The sequence below is a fragment of the Trichogramma pretiosum genome, unplaced genomic scaffold (genome assembly GCF_000599845.2).
Source record: "Trichogramma pretiosum strain Unisexual culture from Peru unplaced genomic scaffold, Tpre_2.0 scaffold125, whole genome shotgun sequence".
Lineage (NCBI taxonomy): Eukaryota > Metazoa > Arthropoda > Insecta > Hymenoptera > Trichogrammatidae > Trichogramma > Trichogramma pretiosum.
This window is the reverse complement of record NW_019640812.1, coordinates 270,148-295,951: the sequence shown is the minus strand read 5'-3', so window position 1 is coordinate 295,951 and position 25,804 is coordinate 270,148. Positions and strand designations below refer to the sequence as shown.

The following is a 25,804-nucleotide window of genomic DNA, read 5'->3' as shown; positions in this document are numbered from 1 at the left end:
GCTGCGCCGCTCTGACTCTCACTCTGTACAGATATACCTGTATGTGTGTCTGTATAGGATACAGACGCAGCTGCACTGTGCAGCTTCGCGCTGCGGAATCTTTACGAGACATGACACGCTGCGAGAGAGCGAAAGCTGAGTAAGAGGAGTAGAACTCACTGTACGCAGCTGAAACTGCTGCAGCAGCAGCCGTATTTTTCAATATATCTCTTTGAGCTCGTTTTATTTCAATATAACTAAATTTAATTCCATGAAGCGACCTGATCGATCTTCGATACAGAGTTACGTGGAGCTACGCCGGGCAGAGTCACCCCCGCCGCGCGCCCTCGCGCATAGAGAGTAATTCAATTTTACCGTGACGAGCGAGAGAGAAAAAGTAAAAAGAGAGAGAAAGAGTGTCCTCCCTTTTTTCCTGCTTCGCAAGTGGCTTCGAGATCGTCGCTTCTTCCTGCGCGCCCGAGCGAGCGCAGAGGGAAATTCAAAGAAATTGTTTTCATACTCTGTGCGTTTTTTGCCTTTCTCTCACTTTTTCCTTTTGAAAAATTTCGTCTCTGATACAAGTTGTTTACACGTATTTTTCGTCTGTGTACATATACGTACGGTGTCTCGAAGCATAAATAATTAGCTTTGCTGCTGCAAACACGCTGCTGGCAAACGGCTCGATCTCGAGCGCGCGCCCAGACGCCCTTTCCTTTTCCATCGTGCCGCACGCGATTAGCTGCAGCATCTCTCAAAGATAAAACAGAAACAAAAAGCACTCGGCTCTTGAGACATACACATGCCCACACATGCTCCCCACGATACAGCCTGATAAAAATCCAATCCCCGAGCCCTTTTTTACTTTCTCACCCCTTTTAACCCTCCTACCTCGGCAGCTGGAACGTTAATGCGCGAGGCTCACGTACATATACGTATATGCACAGAGAAAGAGCTGCGAGCTGCAGAAGATGTCTTGGAGAAGTAAGCTTTGTCGAGCTTTATATATACGTACACACGTAGAGAACCCACGGTGTCGCGTTATTTATCGCAGCCACGCCACTTTATATTTTGCAAAGTGATTTTTTTTTTGCTCGCTCGTTCGCACGCGACTGCATTACCCTTGGCTCGTGGTAGCATGCACAGCACGAGGTGCGCTGGAATTCGTGCTACTTCAAATATACGAAATACAAATTTCGAAGCTAGTTCTTTTTTCCTTTTCTTTCTCTCCTTTTTTTTTGGAGTTCGTTGTTTTGAAGTGCGTCGCTGGAAAAGCTTGAATACATTGCCACATTCGGATTTACTGCGCATATATATCTAGTTTTTTGCATATTTTTCAAATCGTTACTCGGGGAGCTGACTGCCTCGGAGGGAGAAGAGGGAGGCGGAAAAATTTTACGCTGCAGCGATCGACAAAAGCACTTGTAACAATGTTCTATTTTTCGCGATCGTGCAGCAACGTACGTACATAAAGGTATACGTGTGCGTGTTGTCATATACAGCTGCGACATTTACAATTGTTTTTTGAGCATTGCCTTTCGCTCGTTTGCTCGCACTATGGTGTCAAAGAGTGCGCGCAAAAGAGGGATTCCTCGTTTTACCGTTTTCCCCTCTCTCTCTTTTTTTATGAACTTATCTTTCTCTCTCGCGCGAGTACGGGTGCGCAACAATGCCGCATCGATTTTCATAGAAATACTTGGCGAGCTTTTGTACGTTGTCATTCGTATAGAGAAATTCTCTTTGTATCTCATTGTACATTCGGCAGCGGAGGCGATGAAAGAGAAGGAGAGCGAGAGAAAGAGAACGAGAAAAAACGTCGATCAATCGAATGTAACAAATTAAAAGCTCAACGACACGTTGTATCTACGTAATTTCGTGAAAATATATCGCGATGACTTTGTCAGGTACTGCAGCAGTTGTAGCAGCGTTCGAGCATTTAATTTCGAAGCTAACGTTCGACGGAGGCTGCGGGGCATATAGGTGCAGACACGGCATAAGTATACATATAGAGCTGAACTTTCAAGCAAACTGTCCGAGCAATCGACGTGCTCAACTTTATGCTGACTCGAGCCCGCATTATATATTGCAGAAGTAAAATAGTTTCTCCGCACTGGCAGTACATTTACGAGGTCGCTGACCTCTCTCCGTCCAACACACGCACACACTCGCACACTCACACTGACATACGTGCACTCGAATATGTACACACATACATATACGCGTACGAGAGAACGAGAAACGACGATAGTTGATGCGCATCTTTTTCTTCCTTTTCTTCCTACTTCTTATCTCGACTCTTTTTCTTTACTCCTCAGGCCAGCCGAGATCCTCGCCGACGAGATCGTAAAACTTGCGATTGTGCTCGCTGAAGAAGCGCCTGAGCTTGCTCACGACCATGGGGCTGACGCGCGGATGGCGGCGTCCCTTGCTCTCCTTCAGGCACTTCTCCTCGCTGTCGCTGCGCATGCAGTAGAAACCCTTGGTGTGATTGAAGTAGAAGTTGTGGCGGCCGATGTGCGACTCGAGGCGCAGAAAGCTCTCGATGCGCTTGAGCTGGGGCACCGGGTCGTCGATCAGCTGGTCGCCGTTCACGATCAGGATCTGACGGCGCTCGAACACCTCGAGCCAGCGATACATGTGCATGTGATAAATGGAGATGGCGATCGGCCGATACGACTCGTTTATCGTCCCGTCCGATCTGATGGCCAATTCGTCGAAACTGCGCTGCTGCTGCTGTGGCTGCTGCTGTTGCTGCTGTTGCTGAAGCGACGTCGACGTCGACGAGTTTGGACTTTGAAAACTGTTGACGCTGTTGCTGCTGACGGGTGACATCGAAGGAGAGGAGGACGAGGACGAGGACGAGGACGAGGAGGAAGAGAAGGACGACGTTGGCGGTGACGGCGTAGACGACGCGTGACTGCGCAATTGAGCGTAATCGGAGATGGCCCTCGTAACTGGCTCACGTACAATCACCAACAGACGCACAGACGCGTTCATGGCGAAGATTCGCTCCGGTACCTGAATGATGAACAATTTGAACAAAATGAGTCGTTGCAGCTACATGTAAGAGATTCATTATCATCGATACCCAAATAACCTTGTTGACAATTATAACACTGAGTGCATATCACATGATATATATTTTATATTGAATAAAATATCGGTGCCTTATTACCGCGAGCGCACACACTTACACGCAACAGCACTTCGATTCATTAATCGTAATGCTGCACTTACCTTAAAGCTCACGAGCTTGCAGGTCAACTGGAATTATAAACATTGTATTGTAATATGATATATGAAGGAATCGAAGCGCTGTCGCTTGGTTTTTTTTTTTGCTTTTTTCGGTTGCAGCAAATAATCAAATTGGATATATACGTTAGCTTGCGATCTGCATCTCCGCAATTACGCAACGAGCTCAAGATATACGGAGTCGCCTCGGTATTCGCGGCTAAAACATAAAAAAACAACCGTTGGTAAACTGGTATACGAGCGCCTACTTATTATGCTACAGCAGTGGTGTGGGAATTAATCAAACGAGCGCGGCGATACGTAGCCATTACGCGCGTTCGATAGGAAAACAGGTTGGCTCTATATAGCGTCTCTGCGCCTCGCGACCCCCGCACTCTCGTACATAGGTATACATATTGCAGCGCGCGCGGGACGGACAGTGCGTATATATCAATTGTTTGCGCGTACGCCAAAATATAATTCGATCACGCGCGTGGCCCGCGCGCCTCGTGTGCGCATTCATAATAATAGTACGTCCGCCGCGGACTTGGGGATTGTGTACTTGCGCACACGGCAACTCGATCAATTTTCATAATTAACTGCGACCTAGTTTTAATAAATATAAACCTTCGCCCTTGCATACATATACAGTTCGACTGTCAATGGGAGCTATATGTGCTGCTGCACTATCGATAATATTGCGCGCGTGCAGAGCCATGGCAGGTAGTCAGGTACAATTTTCAGCACAGACATAGTACGTGTAGAGCTAGCTGCTGCTGCTGTTGCTGCCGCTGTAGCTGCCATTGGTCTCTCTCTCTCTCTGTGCTGTTATATTTGCAGCACGTCGGATGAACACAGGGACTCTGGGAAATCAATATTAACTAACCCTCGAAGCTAGTTCCTTTGCAAGCTAGAGAGAGAGAAGGAGGGAGTTCGGATCGGTGCGATTGTCATTCCAAGCGTAACGAATCCAATTGATTATCGTTATTTTAGCTTGCGGGCGCAAGTGTGTGCGCGAGCTCATATCGGTAATATAAACGTACAGAGAGGCACGGGATGTATTGTAGTATATATAAAAAAAAGAAAGAGATAGAATATTATAATACGTACGTGAGCTAGCGTATGTGCGATAGGTGAGAGAGAAAAAAGAGAAACAGGCTGTGCTTTGTACATACATTATCTCATATATATTATATACGGTGAAGGCATTGGTGAAGGTGCTTTTGAAGGCTTGCAACATTAACACTCTCGAATTCGTTGCCGATATATGAGTATTCACAGGCAAAGGTGCACACGCGCGCGCGCAACACGACACAATTTACGTTTGCGGATTCCAGTCACATATTACAACTGTGCACATTTTGTCAGCAGTCCTGCAAGGAAGCTAATAATTTTGTAATTATCTATCGTGTCCACTGTTATACTACTCTCCTGACGTAAAACGAAATCGACCCTATAATGCGCGCAGAAACGAAGCGCGCGACTTGCGACAATTTTTTTCCTTTTTTTGCTGCTTCTTTCTTTCAACGAGTTTAAAATTAATCGGACCGAGAGATAAGTCGCGTCGAGAAAGTTTTATCATTCAACGCGCACTTTGTGTAATGCACACAAGACAGAACTTGGCCGAGAGGTCTTCGAAGCGCGCACCACCACGAGACACTGTGTTGTATTGCTGGCATTACATCGCGGGACAGCCAGCTTGCAGCGGCAGTCGACGGGAAATTTCATTTTGATATTTAGTATTCCACAACGGAAGCTACAGCTGCAAGCTCGAGGATTTGTCGCGTACCCGAGCCAACTTATTATGTGTATATACGGAATTACGAGGCGAGTGCAACAAAAAGTAAAAATAAAATTACATTTTCATGTACATAATCGAACTACGATTGCAGAGCTTTTTCATTTTCATTCCATGTAATATTGCTGTTGTGGTGACCAAAAGTGCAATTATTCATAATAACAATATTCATAGTGAACGTGAAATATACTAATTTTTATTGCAGTTGATATATAGGTGCTTTGTCAGTGCTTTATTACACACGGCATGCTGTGCATCGGTCCATACGTTGTGAAGACCCTAGAAAAACTGAATAATATTGCTTTAACCCAATTCGTTTGAAAGTTAATATCTGCTACGTTGTGCTGTGTTACTCTTTTCCTTTTTTTTTACATTTAGTTTTTTTCATATGCTGAGCGCAAAAGATACATGATAACGGCTCGAAATTGATTTGCCATATTGGTAATTGAATACTTGATGAAAATCTTATAACTGAATCGATTGATCAATCTAATGTACATTATTTTATCAAAAGTAATTGAAACATTGCTTTCGATAAAAAAAATTGGGAGGAAAATAAAATTCTTTTTTTGTTTGTAATTGAACGTGGTTAATTGCCAGTTAAAAGTACGAACGTAAAATCATTGTTAGTAACGAAAGCAATCGATAAATATATAGTTTCGACCGAAAATTTTTTTAGAGTAGTTCATAATTTGAAAAGTTTTGAGTGCTCAAATTGCTGCAGTGATTTTGCATAGTGTGTGCAGTGACGTAAAAAGCTTATTAATTTTCTCATCTTATATTATGTGCTAAAATCACCGTGTCGAAGACAAAAGAGAGGGAAAAAACAGATGGTGTATGAAAAAAATTAAAAAAAAAAAAAAACGAAGCTGCATGTGACGGCAGGTGCTCTGTGATGTATTAAAGTTCATCGACGATCGCGTGTTTGGCAGAGACTGCTCAGTGCAGGACTATAGCTTTTGCTTTATCTGAATCGCAATCGCTCTCACCTCAGGCGTCACGAAATAGCTCGGACTCTTTTCGATGGTCACCTGGCCCTTGAACGAGTACGGCATTTTTTTCCGATACCACTCGAGGCCCTTGGAGTAATTGTCGTCGCGGTCGAAAAAATGCACCTCGCCAGCGGCCTTCTGAATCTGCGGATGCAGGAACAGCATCTCGAGGAGGGCCCGAGTGCCGCACTTGCGCACCCCGACGATGATCGCCTGGGGCAGCTGTCGGCTCGTCTTGGGAAAGTGGGCCTTGGCCGGCGGCGAGGCCGTGTTGTAGGCCGCCGTCATCCGGAGCTGCAGTGAGGGCGTGACGGCCGCGGGCGGTGTCCCGAAGGGGGCAGCGGCGACGACGTCGATGCTGTTGCTTTCGTAGCTGTTGTCGTCGATGCCATTGTCGAGAACCAATAGGTCCAGGGACGACGAGGACGACGAAGAATCAACGGCCTCGCGAGCTGCCGCGGCCGCCGCTGCGTGTAGACTGTAAAGCGCGCTGTCGTAGAGTATGTGGAAGGTGAGAAAGAGCGAGATCAGGGCGACCGTGAGGAAGGCCGCGGCCAGCTTTGGACGCGACACGCCGACCACGAGGATGCAGTCGGACGCCGACTCGGCTTCCGAGAGCCTCATGCCAGCACGCCCCATCCACCTGTAACAAACAATCAACAAGCAGATCTATAAGTAATTAGCAATGCAAAGATGAAGGATTTTTTTCGAAGTGAAACTTCTTTAGGTGTGATAATCGTGGGAGTGACTCCTCGGTGACTGAGTCTATATGGCTCGCTGGGACTGGGCGACACTCAATAGTGTCGAAAGTCAGTTCGTTCCCCTTTACGTCCCAACGTTTTTATGAAATCTCTTTGTTTAACAATGAGTATTACAATAGACATTAATGAATAAAAAAATTGTTGTAATAATTTGTTTTTAGTTGAATATAATTCCAGAAACTAAAATTCGTCCAAAAGAAAAAGAAACCTCAAGTTTCATTTTTGGTGATTTAATCATCTAATATACATTCCATATAAAGGCACCGGAACTGAAACTTCGCACGATCCGTTTTCTTTAATTTTTTCGACAAGACGACGTATGAAAGATGCAAAGATATTCCTTATACCCCACTGCTGACGAATTATTACAGGGTCGCGAATGCGTAAAATACAATTGAAAAAGTTTACTCGAGCCTGTATTATAGCCGGGCATGTACGGCGTTGACACGTCTCGACCGAGTACAAAAAAAAGAAAATAGAGAAAAGGGCTAGAGGGAAAAAATCACCGTGAAACTTTGCTTATGTAAAATGCGCAGCCTTTTTTTCTCTCTCTTTCTCTTTCTCTCTCTCTCTCTCTCTCTCTTTTCTCCTTTCTCTTCGAGTTCCAGGGCTGTATAGAGTACTTGGGCGCGCACTATACGAAATAAAAAATAAAAACTTTTAATCGTCATAACGTTCGCAAGTTTTTGCATTATACGCAACGACGTCGTAAACAATCGTTGGCTCCTTGACTGTAATATATATAATACCGTAATAATATGTACGCGCGCATTTTTTTGTATGGGTGCGCGCGGCATATATAGCCCGAGTTGAAAAGCTTCAAAGTATTAAACTGAAAGTAGAATCTTTTTTTTTCAACGGGGAACTGAAAAGAGCCGAAGTTACCATTGCGAAAGTTTGTCCTCGGGTAAGGTTTTTCGCGCGTTGTATACGTAATATGAGAAATACGAAAAAATAATTTTTGCAGGTAAACAAGTCAGTACAATACATTATAGGGCTGCAGCAAAAACATTAATCTTTCATCGTGATCGACTTGTTTCGCGCGTGCGTGCAGTATTTCATATCGTAAGAATCGCTCATTTTCATGTCTTACTTCATTTTCATAGCATAACTTGGGTATAGCTATATAATATATTATACATACGAACTCGCGCCCACAGGCACAGACACGCGCAGCCGAAGGATCAAAGTACACTGCTCTCATGTATAAGCTCGGCGATTTAAAAATGCATTAACCCAGTAAACTTAGCTCGATAAAAGAGCTCGCCGTACTACTCATACATGTATCTATGTATGTGATATGCGCTCCGGTAAGCCGGTCTCATCAAACGTATATACACACATCTCAAAGTTGTCTCAGTGGCCTTTTTATCCTCTTTTCCATGAGCCATGGCGCGATTCGGCACTCCGAGTCGAACGTTTACACGTACAAAGGACGTCCACACATACACGCATACATCCAGTGCTGTGGAAGGCAAAAACAAATCCGCCTGCGGATCTGCCGGAATAATGAACGAGCTACCGTGTACACACATTTATATATAACACGTATCACGCTATGCCGACATTACTCTCGCGAGCGCTTACTCGACGAGCTTTTTTTGCCTCTCTCTCTACGATTCCTCGTATACTCGAGTGTACGGAAATAAAGAAAAAAAGCTCGTTTACACACACATACACACACACACACACGTGCGCGGGCACACATATATTTGCAGGTAGCAAGAGCAGCGGCCGCGCGCGCCCGCTTGTGACCGCATTGTCAGCCGAGAACTGGCATTTTCATGATACGTTTGTATTTTCGCGTGCACCTCTTTTTTGCTCCTGCCTGTCACAGCTTTTTTTGCGACGAAAATTTTCGACGGCGGCAGCGGAAGCAGCGCGTGTCTGCGGAATCCGAAAAGCCGCTCGCGCGTCGATTTTCATCTGCGCCGCACTTGAGACCAAAATACGAGCTCTTATCGTAGCGGCACAAGCGTTAAATATTTTAAAGGACGTCGCGCGGGCTGAATTTTTTTATAAAATCAAGAAACCAATTAGTTACAAATGAAGTTAGTAGGAAAAAACTAAGAAAATAAAGTCGAGACGTCGCGGAACTTTAATGCAATTTTCATCGAGTTGAATAATCGAGATGGCGAAAATCTCTCGCCATTCTCTCCATCTCTATGTGCGTTATTATTGTTCTCGGGTCGGCTGTACAGGGAGTTCACCTAGAGGCTATACAGACGTGTACAACAAACTGCGCGCAGCTATTATATAGACTGAACTGCGCTCGCTTACCGAAAAGCAATTTAAAAGCCGGTAGAACGGGGCGCCCAGTCGGCTCTCTCTGTCTCTTACATAGCTCGTATATAGCATATACTTTCGTCGGGCTAGTCCTCCTTATTCGCTCTTAGCCATCCCTATTAGATTTTTAATTGCACTCGATCCAATTACTCGACTCACTCCGGCCTCGCTCTCTACTCTATATACCTACACTATGCCGTGTAGGCGTAGCACCCACATCGCAGCTCTCGCCCATAGTTAAAAAAGACATGCAGCAGAGAGAAAGAGAGAGAGAGAGAGAGAGAGGTGAGTCCGAAGCTGCAGTGTTGGGCGCGCGCGACTCGATAAATTCTATCGCCCACTTCGGCGCTATGTACTGTATAAGGACCTCGGAGCAGATAAAGCTACATTCGAGAGACCGTACCGAGACTCGAGAGTCTATATAGATAGAAAGATAGAGGGAAAGAGAGAGAGAGAGAGTTCTGCACTTGGAAAGCAAAAGAAGAAATAAGATGAAAAAAACGAGCCGAGAGAATATGATTTTTCCGGGAAATAAAGGTTGTGCGAGATAGAGAGTAACGGCAGCAGCGGCAGCGACTCGCTGTAATACGAAGAAAGTGCGCAGCAATTCGGCGATAAAGTATATGCAGCTATGTATTTTACGGGGCTCGAGAGCTCGTGCCCCCACGTAGCTATACAAACGTATGTATAGATATTATATATCTCCAGACAGCTTGTGGCAAAGAGAAAATGATGAGGTGTATGCTTTCGTGTACGCGTGTATGTGTAAAAGGATAGATGCAGGCACGAGCGCAAAAGAATAAGTATTGCGTGAGAAAAATGCGCTACTCCCCTCTGGATATGTATAGTGCCTACACGCGGGAGAATATATATACGTAACACGTGCACAGGCGTGTTATTACTTCACTCGAACTTGCGGAATGCATATTATAATACTCGAGTGCGAGACTATATGTACGATACGCGATGTACGCAGCCTCCTTGACTCGAAGCTCGACGTACCTTGCATTACATGACATTATTATTATTATATAAATATATTATTATATTTCACGAAAAGTGTCGAGAGTGCGTGCCACGCGACTTTTTCTTCTCTTTTTTCAGCAGCTCCTTCGCCCGCGAGCTCTTTTTTTGAAATTACATTTCCATGTGAATTTGACGAGCTCCTGTGCATAGAGTAATTAGCCACTACTCGGTTTATAACTCGGTTTTCTCTTGCCGAAAAAAAGAGATTTTTACAAGTGTACGCGTGCCTCGTACTTTTACGTGTAAGTATGCTCGTATGTGAGCTATTTTTTTGAAAAAAACTTTCAAATTCCAGGCTGAAATTGCAATTTAAATTTTTGTCACTTGGCGTGGGTAATGGACGTTGATGATTGTTCAAATTAGAAAACTCGTAAATCTGAGGCATTTTTATAAATATTCTTTTATAGAGCTATTTTTATTTTCCGTTAATTTAGCTACTTTTTCCAGGTTTACAATTGCCAAAATCATTCCAATCGTTTTTCTGACTCTATTTTTGGGTTTGGACATCAAATAACTTGAATGTTTACTTATCACAGGTAAAAATAACAATTTTTTAACATTTTTTTGTACTTTTTGGATCCATTTTATCGAAGCACGCACATTCTTTGTTAAAAGTGATTTATTTTAATGGCGGACAATTAATTTCCGAATCTACTCTGCTGATCTTTACCAAATTTTGCTCATTTCTTTGTTAGCGTATGAGACAGGGTAATACATTAGGACATTATGGAGAAAAGAAAAATTGTAATGAGTATGAGACTTATTTGCAAATAATTTTCAGACCTTCATCATTTTTTTTTCTCAATGAAATATTTATTTTTGTTGGTTACTTTTATCAATTTTGTCATGTCTGAAACTTGAACAAACACTTTTAATTTTTCAAAATCTGCCCCAAATCCTCAAAAATTTGAATAATTTGAATAGTTATTTATGCAACAAGTGCCTGGAAAGCATTTAAAGTTGATGTTTGTCGAGTTAAAAATAATTGGATTCGTGCAATATTAGTCTTTTTTTTATTTATCCGATTTCTCAAAGCTAAAGAGAGAGTCACAGAAAAGTTGCAAACGATATCGGAAAAGTCAAACAAAACTTATCAAAATTTTCATTATTTACACATTCACCATTCTTTCTGGGACCCCCGAAAGTCAAGTGTAAGATTATAATTGAGAGAAAAGGTCACGACTTGTTGGTACAATGTGTGCATCCATAACTCAAGTCACCTTTAGCTTTCAACTTTATGTGCGTGTATGTGCGTGATGGTGTGTATTATAATACGCAAACGCGTATACATGAGTCAGTCTGCCTGCTTCGTCCATCCTCCGTGTGCACGCACATAAAGATACAGCAAGCAGGAGAGAGAGCGAGAGAGAGAGAGAGAGAGAGAGAGAGAGAGAGAGAGAGAGAGAGAGAGAGAGATAATGCGGCCACAGAGAGTTGCGCGAGCGCAAACTCGAGAGTGAAGCAGCTCTCGCTCGTCCTCTCGAGAGGATTAAGATACGCGAGTGTATGTGTGTACGCGGCAGAGTATACACATATGAACCCCGAATGTGTGCACAAGCATAGGTGTAGATCGTACGCGAGCTTTCGAGCTTCCTCTGGGCGCAGAGCAGATGAGAGCAGCCGCGCGCGCACAGGACGAAATACATAACGACTCTCGAGACCGATGCCGAATCTCTCCGCGTGTTGCGCAGATATAATAACGTGTATGTGTCAACGATTGCAAGCTCGCGTGATCGCCTTCAAGATTCAAAGGGACAGATTGTGTATATCGTGCCGTGAGCAGCTTTCGCGATCGCTGCATAATCAAGGCTTTTATGATTTATGTTACAGTGCGACGCATGTCAAGATGCTGACGAATAATTCATAATCGTATCTAAAATTGTATTTAGCTTATCTACGTATAATTAAATTTGCATTAGATGAAATTAAATCAGAATAGCACGTAAACTATTCTACCTATGGACGATATGCTGCGCGCCGAGTCGAATGTAGTATTTTTCGCGAGCTTCGAGCATTTCATTAAATATTTAGGTTGAAATATCGGCGCAAGCTGTATCGGCGAAAATTTGTTACATGTATTATTCGGACGAGCTCAAATAGACCAAAACTATTAAAAAACTGTGTTCAATACAATTGAAGTGAAAAGAAAAAGTTTATTCGATAAATTTAAATTCATCACGTTGAAAATTTTCCTCGAGAATTTGTGCGTGTACAGTGTAATATGCATATTTATTTCATATGTAGATCGTAAATATCCTACAGTTGAATTAGCGTAGAAATGCCACCTGGACTGTTTCAAAAGTATGAAGGTTCATGCTCACGCAAAATCTCGTAGTTAATACGTCGAACGCTTGTGAAATAAAAGGGAAAAACAGGAAGCTTTTTGTGGAATCCCGATTTGCAAACTCCTTGCATAATATATACGATGGTATTCTGCATATATATGTATATGAAGAGCGTGTGAGCAGTAGAGAAGACATAGATGAAAGGAATGCTGGGAGTGGACCGCTCACGAAGGACGTTGGCTTGAATAAATCTTGCAGGGCTAAGCTGACGTTTGAGAAAGCTGACGTTTGATTAAAAGCACATACCCGAAGCTTTAAGCATATCACTGATTTTTCAAGAGTATATTCGTATGTTGTTCTTTCCTGTTATTACTTTCTTATTTGCAAATTGTGCAGTAATAAGCAAAAGTATAACTTGAGTAAATAAATGGCCTGGCGAATATTTCGAATATTTTTGCGGTAGGAAAATAAAATATATATAAACGCACTCGTGCATTCGTTATAGAATATCGTTCATTAGCAAAGTGCAGCTGCGCACGTGAAACTTTATTCAAATAATAAAAATACCTGAAAATGAAAAAAAAATGGTTCGTCTGAAAAAAGCACGCAACTGCAAACACAATTTTTAGGGAAGCAGTAACAGCGGCAGAATTAAGAGAAGCATCGGAAAAGAGGTAAAACAATTTTAAAAAATCTTATCCCTTGATCCATCCTCAACAATCCTTCAGGTCGGTGCGTTTTTAACCGCGTCGTTTAACACTTAACGGTTAAAATAGGCTAATAAAAGAAGAAAAAAAAAGATGCGTGCAAACTCGAAGAGCGGGAGAGAGAGAGAGAGAGAGAGAGAGAGAGGCTGCGCAATATGATAATGAAGCTCTTGAATGAAAAAGCGTATAATATCGTATTATATTCGTGAAATTATATATACGTACGCAGGACGCATAAATCTCCCGCGCGCTGGCTCACTATTGCGGTTGAATTAATTTAATTAAAATATCAAGTACACACAGACACGTACACAAGTGCACTATCTGGAGCGACACGTCCGATAAAGAATAGCGTAACGAACGATCTTCGGCCCTGCGTACACACGCACTGCGCACATATATATATCGGAATTCATGAAATATTCTCCCTCGAGACAAAAGATTCAGCACCGCTGCCGCCGCAACCACAAACGAGCTATAAATAATTCAACGAGGAACTTTTTAGTGCGCAGGCTGCGCACGTGCACTCATGCGCGGAGTTTGCTAGTTCAATTTGGCATTTCTTGAAAAGCAAACCCGTGTATTATATCGCACACGATATCACGCAATATATCGCACACACGAGGAAACTCGCAATTTTCGCGGTTAAATAATTATTATTGTTTCACGCGTCATATATAGGCCTTAATTGGATGATTGCGTTTACGCGATCGTTCGTGAAGCTCTGTGGCGTGCGCGCGTCTGGAACAACGTCAACTAGACGATTATTTGAAAATATTTTTATAATCACCGTCATCCTGGGTCGGCACTTTTTTCTTTGTAACACCTTCCACGCTGCTTGAGTTTATATAATGACGCGGTGTCAGACGAGAGGCGAAACGCTATATCAATGATGGATGATCGAGTGTGCGCTATAATCGCGACTCGATGGTCAGAGAAACGAGGCCAAAATCAAAACGCGACGGTGTAACACTTGGCTCGGACAGGTGTACCCTCGCGATAAAAAGCCGCACCCACATGCGCATCCATTGTATATAAATGGAAAAAAAATGTCACCTGCAAAATTTGACGATTCGTCGAGTTCCAAATCCCACATTTTTTTACCAACACTGCATATTAATGCGTAATATACGCAATATGCCCAATATCAAAGTTAGTACCTCGTTATACTTGATCAAGAAACCGAAAAATTTTGCCTCACAAAAGAATAATTTCCGCCTTCGTCGAGACACGCAAGTAGAGCTTTCGGCGTGAACCTAGGCCCCCGCTGCTGAGTGTGCATGGGCACTCGACTCGCGTTAAAAGCAGTTTGCTTCGAAAAATCATGCCTTTTTTTCGAGAAAAAAAATAATAATAACAAAGACAAGTCGGAGAGCTTTTTCAAAACGGAAATCAGTCTATTTCGTCTCGCCTCTTAATTAAAATATGTAAAAATTGCGCAAAGTTTCCACTATACGTAGTAAAAAAAAATCGGGGCACACGTCGAAAAACACGCATCCTCCTCCTGTCATCATGGCTTCGGGCTTCGGCTGGACATAGGTGGGTGGGTGGGTGCGGACACACGCGCGCACACCCACACACACACGTACACGTACAGGTGGGTCGAGGGGATACCGTATCATATTATTCAGAGAACGGCGCACGAGTGCGAATAATTACATACATAGAGCTTCCCTCCCGCGCATGTGTGTCGTATACGTTTTGCGTGTACACGCGCCGGATAACGACATAATTATACAGTTGAAATTCCGAACGTTCTTAACTATATACACACACACACACATGTACTCACCTACACACACCGCGTGCATGCATGACCTCGTGCGGTTACTCTCTTGCACATATATATAGCACACTTGAGAACGCATGTACATGCATATGACATACGAGAAACGGAAAATTTAATTTTCCATTCGCGAGCCCGTGCGTATACATACGTATGCGTGCCTGTAACGAGAACTTGCATTAGCCTATGTAAATATTAGAAAGAGGGAGAGAGAGAGAGAGAAAACGTATAACTATATTTTAATGCATGAATACGATCTGTATATAAAATTGAATCGTCGTGCGCGTGAACGATCGATGCCAAAATCCAAGCCGGGGATCGAGGACGCGGCGGCCGGACGACTGGTGGTAATTACATGCAAATGAGAAGTCGATGTATGTATGCGGGCTGAGCCCCGTGCTGTACTTACAAGACATCTAGGGGGAATTGGGGAGGCCACTCGTGACGAGTCCAAGCTTTGATGGTCATTCGCCTTGTTGTACTGCTTCCCTCTCTCACATTTCAGCCACCGACGTTGGTCCTGCTGCAATCAAGAAAAAAACAACAACATTGAATATTTCATAACGAGACAAAAAGAAGATCGGTAACGTATTTGAGCCCGACAGCTTTATACATAGATAAAGGATCATTATATAGTTTATGATAACTATGCTACTCTCGCACATAATTGGATCGTATAATGTTCTATACACATATAATATTTTATCTATGTACGTGTGCGTGTGTATAAAAGAGCAGTTGCTGCGCGGCCGTTACGGTGTATATATATAACGATACGGCCAAGTTTATAAAGCGATCTATAATCGGCTGGTAATAAGCTGGCCAACGACTACAAAGTTAATGGAATGCTTGGCTGGACACGTTCTCTATACATACGTGTCTCCTTCTTTCGTTTTTTTTTTTTTTTTTTATCATTCTCGACTCTTATCGCTATACAGCGTGTACGTAGATCGGATGAAAACTTGCTGCACTTCCTTTATGCATATTTTCTCTATTCTTTTTCTCTCTGGGGTAAATTCATATACAAGGAAATAAAATACCCCTGACGTTGCATAAATATACATGTAAATTGGTACAGCGAATATACATATTCGGTCTTTTTTACCCCCATGAAATATCTAAAGGATCGATCGACGTTGCGCGAGAATTGTTTTTCTCCTTCTGTGCTCGTGCTGCATCGTTTTTCTGCTCTCTCTCCCTCTTATACTTTCTTCTTCTTCTTCTTTTTCTCCTTACCTCTTTTTTTACGATCCCTTTTATTAGTCTATTACTAAAACGTGTAAGTATATGCGAGCTCGCACGGGTGCCCGTGTGTGTATAAAAGAAAAGAGAGAAAACGAGTTTTCCTCCTTCTACTCGGCGCTTAAAAGTAAAACGGCCATTATATGCATATGGATATTATTTTTCCTCGCTTTCGGAGAAAAAGTATTAAAAAAAACTGCGAGGAAAAATTAAAGAAGCTAATTCGCTCTAAACGCCACATCGTGCTGCAACAAATCATCTCCTAGGATTCGTTATTTTACTCTCCTTTTTCTCTTCCTTTCGCTCGTCAATCGAATGCAACGATCTCGTCGCGTTGAGTGAGTCGTTGTAAAGAAATAGGATCCCATGGCTTAGGTTATATAAGTTTTAGGAAGCGCAAAATAATTGAATCTCGATCGATTTTCGATTGCTTTACATCGTTATATTTCTCCCTCTATTTCCTGGCCTCAATATAAAATCTCGGCGTCGGTTTTACTACCTTATATATATGATACGCGAAACAATTTTAATTTTTTTCTTTCCATTGGCCTGATTTTTTCGTATTAAAAGGAAAGATAAAATCTCAGCGACAATCGGGACCCTCTGGCTTTGCAAAAGTCGTTGATGTTAAACGAAAAAAAAAATACAAGAAATGAAAGAAAATAATTGACATAAAAGCGAAAAATCACTTTGCTCAGTCTTGAAAAAGTAATCGTCGTATAATATGAAAAGCGATATTTTGGCTTCGCGAGTCGGAGGCTTTTATAATAAATTACCCCGAGCGCGTAAAAGATTATTGAAACTTTGCGCTCTAAGCATACGACGTTGCCACAGCAGGAAACTCGAGGCGAAAATAGCCGTATAATATAATGTATGCTCACAAAAGCAAGCACGAGCTAAACTGCCTCCGTCGCGGAGACATGTATTTTTAATTTTAATTATCGCTGAGTAATGCGCTCCCTGCTGCACCTCCTTAAACGAGCTCTCTCGTAAGCTTCGCGCCCGTACGTTCACCCGAAGCCAAATGTATTATCTAAAATTGCATTTTGATCCTTTTTATGCCGATCTTTCAAAAAACCAATTAAGCCGATAATTAATTAATCGTGACGCGTTACAGCGTTTTCTACCGAGACATCTACATGATGCGGACCGAAATAGAGGTGGATTTTGATATAGCAGCAGTTGCAGGTGCCCCAGCTCAACTACACTCGGATTTGGAAGGAGGGACTGCGAGAGACATCTGAAATTCATTGACCCAAATCGGGAGTACCTAATTACATCTCGTCAGTCGGGGAAAAGCTCGCGTAATACGACATTGGAAAGCTTGAGATAGAGAGAGAGAGGCAGCAAGCCAAATCAATAATATACATATATATAGAGAGAGACGCATCTTTCCAACTAGCTATCTGCCGGAAGCAGTGCCGGTATCTTATCCCGTTGGTATATAACGTGAAATTTCACTCCTGCTCGTTCGAGCGCAAATGTAATTAAGCGTGTACCTACACAAAAGATGGAACTTTAGGTTGAAAAAAAAAGAAAAAATGAACTTGCAACGACGGAATCAATTTACTTTATGCATATGATGGATTTGCATACATTATAAAACCAAATGTTTTGCGATTGAGTTAATATCGTAATTCTACGAAAAATTGAAGATAAGATGTAACATGTTTTATAAAATTTTCATAAGAATAAATTGAACAGAAATTTTAGAAAACCGAATTATTCAACTGATGTCATGCTCAATTGTTATAAAATGTTTGAAAACGTGTTTTTGCCTGCGCTATGTGCTCGCTAGAATTAAATTTATTTTTTCAATATTTTGATATGTTTAGTAGATGGGTTTGGAGCGATGACCATGGAGCAAAATTGAATCAAAGTTATTGCTCCAAATAATAAGTGCAATATTGTTCTCGCACTAACGCTGCAGGAGATAAAAAAACATCGAAACTTGAACAATGCACCATCTGCAAAATTCAAATTCCCCAAGGACCTGCTATAGTACGAGTTTTTCATAGAATGACGCGTTATATATATAACAATATATATGCACGATGGTATTTGTGTGGTCACGAGTTGCGGTTTGGCCATTCGAGAGCTTCAACTAAAGCGTCGACTCGATATTATTATATGGCTTGTATCGCAATATTGGTCTAGACTATCCACAAACTAGCTTATTTCTCGCAACACCCCCTTCGTTAAAAAGCCATTCAATCTGAATATATATTGTGTGCGCGACCGTAATTTTCCCGTATTATAACGCTATTACGTTTGATTCGAGCGTTTCCGAGAGCATTGCGAGAGTAAGCGGTGGATGATCGTTTGAATAAAAAAAAAGCTTTTGAACGTTTGGCAGAATATTATTTCACGAATCGATTAAATTTACGCTCGAGATGCCTGAGTGAATTGCGATATAGTTCATCGATAAAAAAAATGTATAAATTCATACTTAGTCTTAGTGACACAAAAAAGAGGAGAAAATGCAGGTATAACTCAACGGATAGATGGCGGAGAAGGAAAAAAAAATTAAAATTCACTACCCTGCATGCGCCTGAAGCAGCAACGTAATCAGAGTATCCAAAAGCAAAGCTGCAGCAGGCAGCAGCGGCAGATGCAAAAAAAAGAAGAAAATATTTCCTCATTGCGTTCTCTAGTCTTGGTATCCGAGCGTTCGCGCGACACACTTGAAAGAAAGAGGAGCGAGCAGCAGCAGCAGCAGTCGGTACGAAAAAAAGCAACAACAAAGAGCACTCGAGAGGAAGCGCAGCAAAAAAAAAAGAAGCATAAAATCCCATCTGCATAAATCACTCGGCGCGCGTGGATCAAGTAGCACGCGCTAGAACAGAAAAGCAGAAGCTAGCGATATCTCGCACTTTGTGAGGGCAGAAGGAGCGAGAAAGAGAGTGAGAGAGAGACGAGGCGCGGGCGCATACAAAAATTACATACAGAAACGCTCGGCGAAATGTATTCAAGGGATTTTTGGTAAGAGAGGGAGAGAGAAAGAGAGACAAGTCAGGTAGACAGACAGACAGACAGACGAAGAAGCGTTTGTCTGCTGCGAGTATACTCCCACACAAATACGTACACACCCACACGTAGACACAGCTGCACTGCAAAACTGTCGTAGTGAATCCCATTGACCCGCTATGCACTTCTCTCTCTCTCTCTCTCTCTTTCTCTCTCTTCCGCAGCGCTCTCCGTGCGGCGCGCGCTGCAACAGTGCAAGCTTATATATGCAACACTGCTATAGTCACTTTACGGTATATATACATATAATATACAGCAAGAGTTGATTCTTAATCATCCTTGACCCGTTTTTTTCGCGCGCGCAAGCTCGCAAACTCTCCCCCGGTGTATATAACTCGCTACTCCCCTATACACCGCTCGTATATATACCGTAATATAGCATAGGAACGCGGCTGGCTGGTGCATCTTTTTTCCCCGAGCTTTTATCACTGCGAAGCTTAGAAACGTAGACCGAGCTTTTTTATTCCTGTATGCGCGCGGGCGTCTCTGCGCGCAGTAAAGCTCCCGCAGCGCGTACGTTACATATATTAAACGGCAACTTTGTCAATTAAAAAAGCTCCCAAGCTTTCGAAGTTATTAAATTTGATTCGACTTTTGCCAGACTCTAGCGATTTTTTCCCACGTACAAGATATAAACGGAATGTTATAAAACAGAGTGTGTACGTGCGAGGATCGATTGCTCTTTTTGGAGCATTATAGAGTCAAAGTAGCCGTATGATAAATTTACTATATCGAGCGAATTGCAATCTTATATGCCCAATTCTCATCCTTGTGGCTCGATTGAACCCGTATGTAACAATAATTGTTTCAAAGCTTGATTAGATTAGCTGTTAAGTGCTTTTTTATTCAGTCCAATCGCGATCGCTACGTATTTTTTCGTGGACACTTTTTGTTCATAAATAAGATCGAACGTCATTATCTGTTAATTCGTATATTCGGAGTTATTCATCTTCCCCACAAAGCAAAAGAAGTATAAGCAGCTTTAACTTCTTGCGAAATAGCTTTTACACGAGAATCAACATATGCACGTACGAAAAGCTCTTTTTCTTTCGTATGTTTATCGCTCGCAAATATGCTATATACATTCACTTACACATTGACGTAGACGTAAGCGCAAACGAGATTGGAAACGGACGTTGTGCATATACACAATGATAATAGCAGAAAACAGAGAGAGAGAGAGAGAGAGAGAGAGAGGCAACGAGAGCTTTCGCTGTATGTTTGCTCGAATAAGTAGATTGGAGCTTTCTCCGAGTGTATGTATACAATACATAGATGTGAATCCTAGTGTGCTAGTTTGTCGGGAACTATATTGCTGACTGTGTCTCTGTATGTGTGCTTGCATTATTCTTCTCGTTGGCAGTTTACTCGAATTCCATTTTGCGACGATATATTATTATTATACATTCGCCATTCGGACTTGGTGCACGAAGCTCTGTGTACACATCGTCCATGCTATATCAGTCTTAAATTAATCGTTCATTTTTTCTTATGAACAGCAGTAAACAGGGCTATGCGGTGTGTCGACCCACAGACACGATTTTTTTTATCAAGTTCAGTGGTAGAGAAATGAAAAAATATCATACTTTATTTAAAGAAGTTCTCGGACATCTCGGCGCTTGCTGGGTCATGTATGGTATATTATAGTATATACGCGAGCTGCAATCGCAGAAACCGCAAATGTTCTGCATTGGGAGGATGAGCATAGTGCGTACTACTATCCTGTATACGTATACCTACCTCTATATAGCTCTCATAGCGTGCCCGACTTCACTAGACACACTGCGCCGCAGGCTATGTGGCGAGTTAAAAAAAGAAAGAGAGAGAGAGAGAGAGAAGAAAATAAATAAGAGAAATAAAGCAAAAGAGCGGAGGGCTCGTTGCACTTTATATAGCACAAATTGCTTGCTCTATTATTCACACGGCGGCGGATAAAAGCAGCCGTAAACTTGCCTCTCTGCGCTTAGGTTTTGGCCGCGGTGATACGCTTTGCTCCCCTCCGCAGTAATATTTCCATGTCCCTATATACGTATACATACGCGACAAGATGTAAACTGCACTCTATATAGTGTGCTTTTAGTCCCGTGTAGAGTTTTTGGCTCGACCCCACAGAAAAAAAAACAAAGGCAATCAAGAGGATGACGAGGTTGAAGTGAAAATTCTCTAACGCGTTTTATGCGGTTGATGAAAAAAAAATTATTTCGTAAAAGAACATTACAGATACTTTTAGCCTTTCGGTGGAATGTTCAGCAAAAATTATGAAATATCCGCTTTAAAATTGTTTCACTTTTGCAACATGATTTTTTGATGAAAAATAAAATTCCGAGCTTGAATCATGTTTGATGGAGAAAAAAACGTAAATAAAAATAAAAAAGCTCTTTGAGCTCTTGTCGGTCCACTTCCACAGTACGATTAAAGCTCGCGCTCTCGGAGTACAATGTCACATTATAGAGATACGCATTTTAATCTTCGACGCGTTGCAGTAAATTCGTAACCGCAGCAGCGAAGCTAATCGAGCGTAATCGTCAAGTGAGTATCAAACGGCAATTTATGTATATAGGTATGTATAATTCCAATATTATACCTTCCGCTTTTTGATTAGCTAAATCACGCTCGGCATATCGACTCGAATTAATCGATCGTTTTGGATTAGTTTCGATCCACCACATTATGTGAAATTCGTTCTCGGGAATATAATTTCAAGCATCTCTAGTCAGAGGGTGTGCATGTGATATATGTAATAGTATTCACATCGACGAGTCAATAGCTACTTAAAAACAATGAGTTTCAAAGAGATCATCGATTGGATGGAGATGTTATTATGGAGTCAGGACTCGATGGTAAATCGTATATTTGATGTGTGACCCAAGTAACGCACACAAAGTAGTGAGAAATAAAAGTAAGTCCAAAAATCATTTGTTAACCTTTTTACAAAGGTGAAAATCGAATGAAATAAAGAATTAGATTTTCAATAACGAATAATTGTGTGTGTCCAACTATTATCTATTACATAAGGTGTATTATGAGGTTTGAAGGTGACCCTTTACTCATCGTATGATGAAATCTAATTTATTGCAATAGAACAACAATACGTGTTGACTTTTGCTCAACGGAGTTATACGTACGAAGCGCGAATGTACGTAAAAATAATTATTTTTCGCATAAGTGCGCTCCCGTTAATCGTTACAATAAAGAAGCCGCTCGTAAACTAACCCAGTGCCATAAACGGCTTACTATCGCGACCTCGTTCTATAGTGCATTATATATACTCCGATATATTCTAATAACGCTCGACAAATATTTCCTTGCCTATGTGTAATTTTACGTCGTCGCTAGTCGGACAATACAAGTATTGTTTAATATACCGACGGCTAGCAGCGACAGTAGTAGCAGTAGCAGTAGAAGCTAAAATTGATATTCAATGCTTTTTTGAGCGAGCATGGACGCTCGCATATCTCTTTATAATAGCTCAATACTATGAGGCTCATGCTTTTTAATGCCATATCGCAACGCGCGATGCGATATTGCTCGCGACTTCGATCCGCAGACCGTAGTTGTGCGCTTGGAGCATGAATTATTTATCAGAAAAAGAACTGGTTGATCGCGATTTTTCTGCTCTCTCTTTATTTTTTTTCTTTTTGCTCTACTATATAGATGTGTGTATATTCTTTGATAAAATAATAACGACTGCACAGCGCAGTGCACTCAATCGACATAAGAACGAATGAACAAACTCCCCGCGTTGAACAATTTCATATCTGGCAAATATGCTCGTGTGCGTGTGGCTGTGGAAATGATATAACATGCGTTGCAAAAAACACATCTTAAATATACAATATATATAATCTATATTCACGATTGGCACAGAATTGAGCGATTAAAGATTGTTATGGTTATTATTTGGCTTTATGAGCCTGTTCAGCGCTGATCAACCTGTATTAAGTATTATACAAAATTTATATATTGAACTCATGAATAATATTTGGTATTATTTGGGAATTAATACATTTTTTTGGTAATTCTGGCGCTTCATCTGTTATACACTAAACCGCTTAAAATATTAATTGGGTAGTACTTACTCGACACAAAAATCGGTTATCGATTCATCATCAAACTTGTCTAACCAGTAATAAGCAGCTTTAGACGTAGAGGAACAAGAACAACGTTAAGTAGTAAGAGTCAATCTGTGTTCGGACGTTGACTCGGTTAATAGCTCTTGCTTGATATACACACGAGAGAGGTCGCAAAGTGACTCGGATCTTTAATTTGATTGCTGTTTTTTCTTTCTCTTCGTTCTAAAGGGGTAAGGGAGCTTGGTGGAAGGTAGACTTAGGTCGATTGATCGCGTGCTATCTATATAAAAACAGCTCGAGCTCTACACACTCCTTACTAGTGCAGTCAAGCTCCCTCTATCTTTTCCTCTCTTTATTTACTGCGGGCGTTTATTAGGATTTATCTATTCCTACATCGGCTCTGGCTTGGATTTTCAGGGTCTATAATATCGCGTTTGCGTACGGTATACGCTATATAATATGTTCTCGACGCTAATGCACTCCTCTGTCTCATTTTTTTCCATCGCGCTCAGCATCACATTTATTGTGCTATATATATTGTACGTGTACGAAATGCTCTTTTGGAAAACAGCTCGAGTGCTAATGTATACACAAACACACATATTCGTCGAAGGCCACGCGTTTGAAAATTGATATATCGCCTGTGCGTGCTCGTATAAATGCGTATATATTGTGCACTGCGGATACATGCGTATATGTATACACGTATGCGCACGTGCTGTCGTAAAAGTGCAATTTAACGAGGAACAAATTTTCATTTACGTCGGTACGTACATGTATATATTGTAGCGTACGTTTATTTTTCTCACTAAAAGTCGACAAAATCAGAGTTCAAAGTAGTCCGAATGCGGCCCTGTATATATGGAGGGAAGAGTAGCTTCAAAAAAACTCTTTTTTTTAACTCACGCACAAATCCGTAGATAGCCCGCGAGCTTGTTTGCTCTTCTCTTTCAATCTGCATTAATTCTCCCGCGGTGCAGAAAGCGAAGTAACAACAATGACGTGATAGCGAAAGAAGAAAAGAGAATGGCAGGCGAAAAATGAGGAAACGAGCGAGAAAGAGAGAAAAATCAACAATGTGGCAACTGTATCATATGCATATTAAGCGTGACACAATCGCTCTCGTGAGCTCGCGTCTGTCAAGCTGCCTCCAGGCTAATTAGGTATACTAGTTGCCTCTCCCTCTCTCTCTCTCTCGTCGCACTGCGCACCCTTACTTGGCCTCGGAATGACAAAGTCACTCCATCTATTCAGTCTCTTGCTCGACGAGCACAGTGTGTAATACGTGCCAGTATTTGTGTATGTGTACGTGCGCATCTGTACATAACACATAATTATCATATTTAACTGCGCAAAATGCGTACCCAGAAATGTACGTACACACGTTCATACGATTCTATGTATCTTTCACAATTTATTGTGTATATCTTCAGTAAGTTCTTACTAATGCGTCCATATTACTTTATTTAAAGACAAGATTAAGAAAATCAGCTATTTTTCCATATCAGCAATATTTCTTTTTCTGTTTTTTCTAATTTTTTGCGTATTTCAATTTTTCTTTCCATTTATTTATTCTCCATTTCATTTACTTATGAAGCAAGCGAATCATTATATTGGTACTGTGTAAGTTAACGTACTTTGCATTATACTTACACGCCAAACGGTATTACGCGCACGTGATCCGCTACATGCAGATATCCCATATATTATAAGCCTCCGACTATACACGAGCCTCATGTGATCCTTATCAGCCACAAAGTAATTCGTGTGCGCTACAAGTGCATACGCATAAGCCTGCTGCAAGTCCAATCGGCTCGAGAGAGCGAGCGAGCTAGAGATCCACAAGCTGATGATTTTCAATCACTGCATCCGTATATATATGTATGTATATTTACGCGTGCCTTTGATACACCGATCGGTACTCCGTATTCATTACATGTGTTTGTGCATGCGTGCATTGGGTTGACGATCGTTAACTAGAGTATAGAGCTTAGGCTCTTTGCAAAATGACATTTTGTCGCACGTATAACGTGCACGAGTACATAACACTTCGATTTCTGATCACTCATACTCTTGCACATGAAGCATATACTCACGAACGGTTTTACACGCCTAATTTGCTGACCGTGACGCATGGAAATTATGTTTCATTACAGATGAAAGATTGTGTTGTGCACGCAAATCGTATATGTACGTAACCCGGCACGAGTGTCGCACTATGGAGAGATTCGTTACCGAAAAAGTAATTAATTAATAATATACGATATATTTTGCAATATCAGATATACAGCGTCCATTGCGCATTACTTGCATGTATGTATAATTAATTAAAATTCAGGTCCTTTCTGGCCATAATGCATGTAGGCAGCGAGGCGATTTTAATACATACACGCTTTATTTAATGCAATCAATCGCCTCGTCACTCTGCGCCCTTGCATCTCTCTCTCTATCTCTCTCCCTAACTTATACGTCTGCCGCATGCATGCGCAAGTATACTGCATACGGCCGACTGCATTCGCACTCGCATGCGTAATCAATTTCGTTCCAATTACTCCCGTTTATATACATATACGTGTGTATACGTCCCTCGCCCTCGCCCCACGTCTCTTGCATA

At 41.7% G+C, this 25,804-nt stretch overlaps 1 protein-coding gene across 2 annotated transcripts in view; it reads right to left on the bottom strand.

Annotated features, from left to right (window-relative positions):
* Positions 1–1,207: 1,207 nt before the first annotated feature.
* The window catches only part of LOC106655720 (heparan sulfate glucosamine 3-O-sulfotransferase 1), a 50,642-nt gene continuing 26,045 nt past the window's right edge, over positions 1,208–25,804 (bottom strand). Inside the window, exons 2-4 of one of the 2 annotated variants that reach the window (XM_023461418.1) lie at positions 15,258–15,371; positions 5,995–6,640; positions 1,208–2,994 (exon numbers count right to left, since the gene is read on the bottom strand). In XM_023461418.1, coding sequence (XP_023317186.1) covers positions 2,281–2,994; positions 5,995–6,640; positions 15,258–15,316 — 1,419 coding nt within the window. In that variant the 5' untranslated portion in view covers positions 15,317–15,371 and the 3' untranslated portion in view covers positions 1,208–2,280. Of the gene's footprint in view, positions 2,995–5,994; positions 6,641–13,287; positions 13,429–15,257; positions 15,372–25,804 lie in introns of those variants that run through there. The other variant, XM_023461419.1, reaches the window with a different exon arrangement.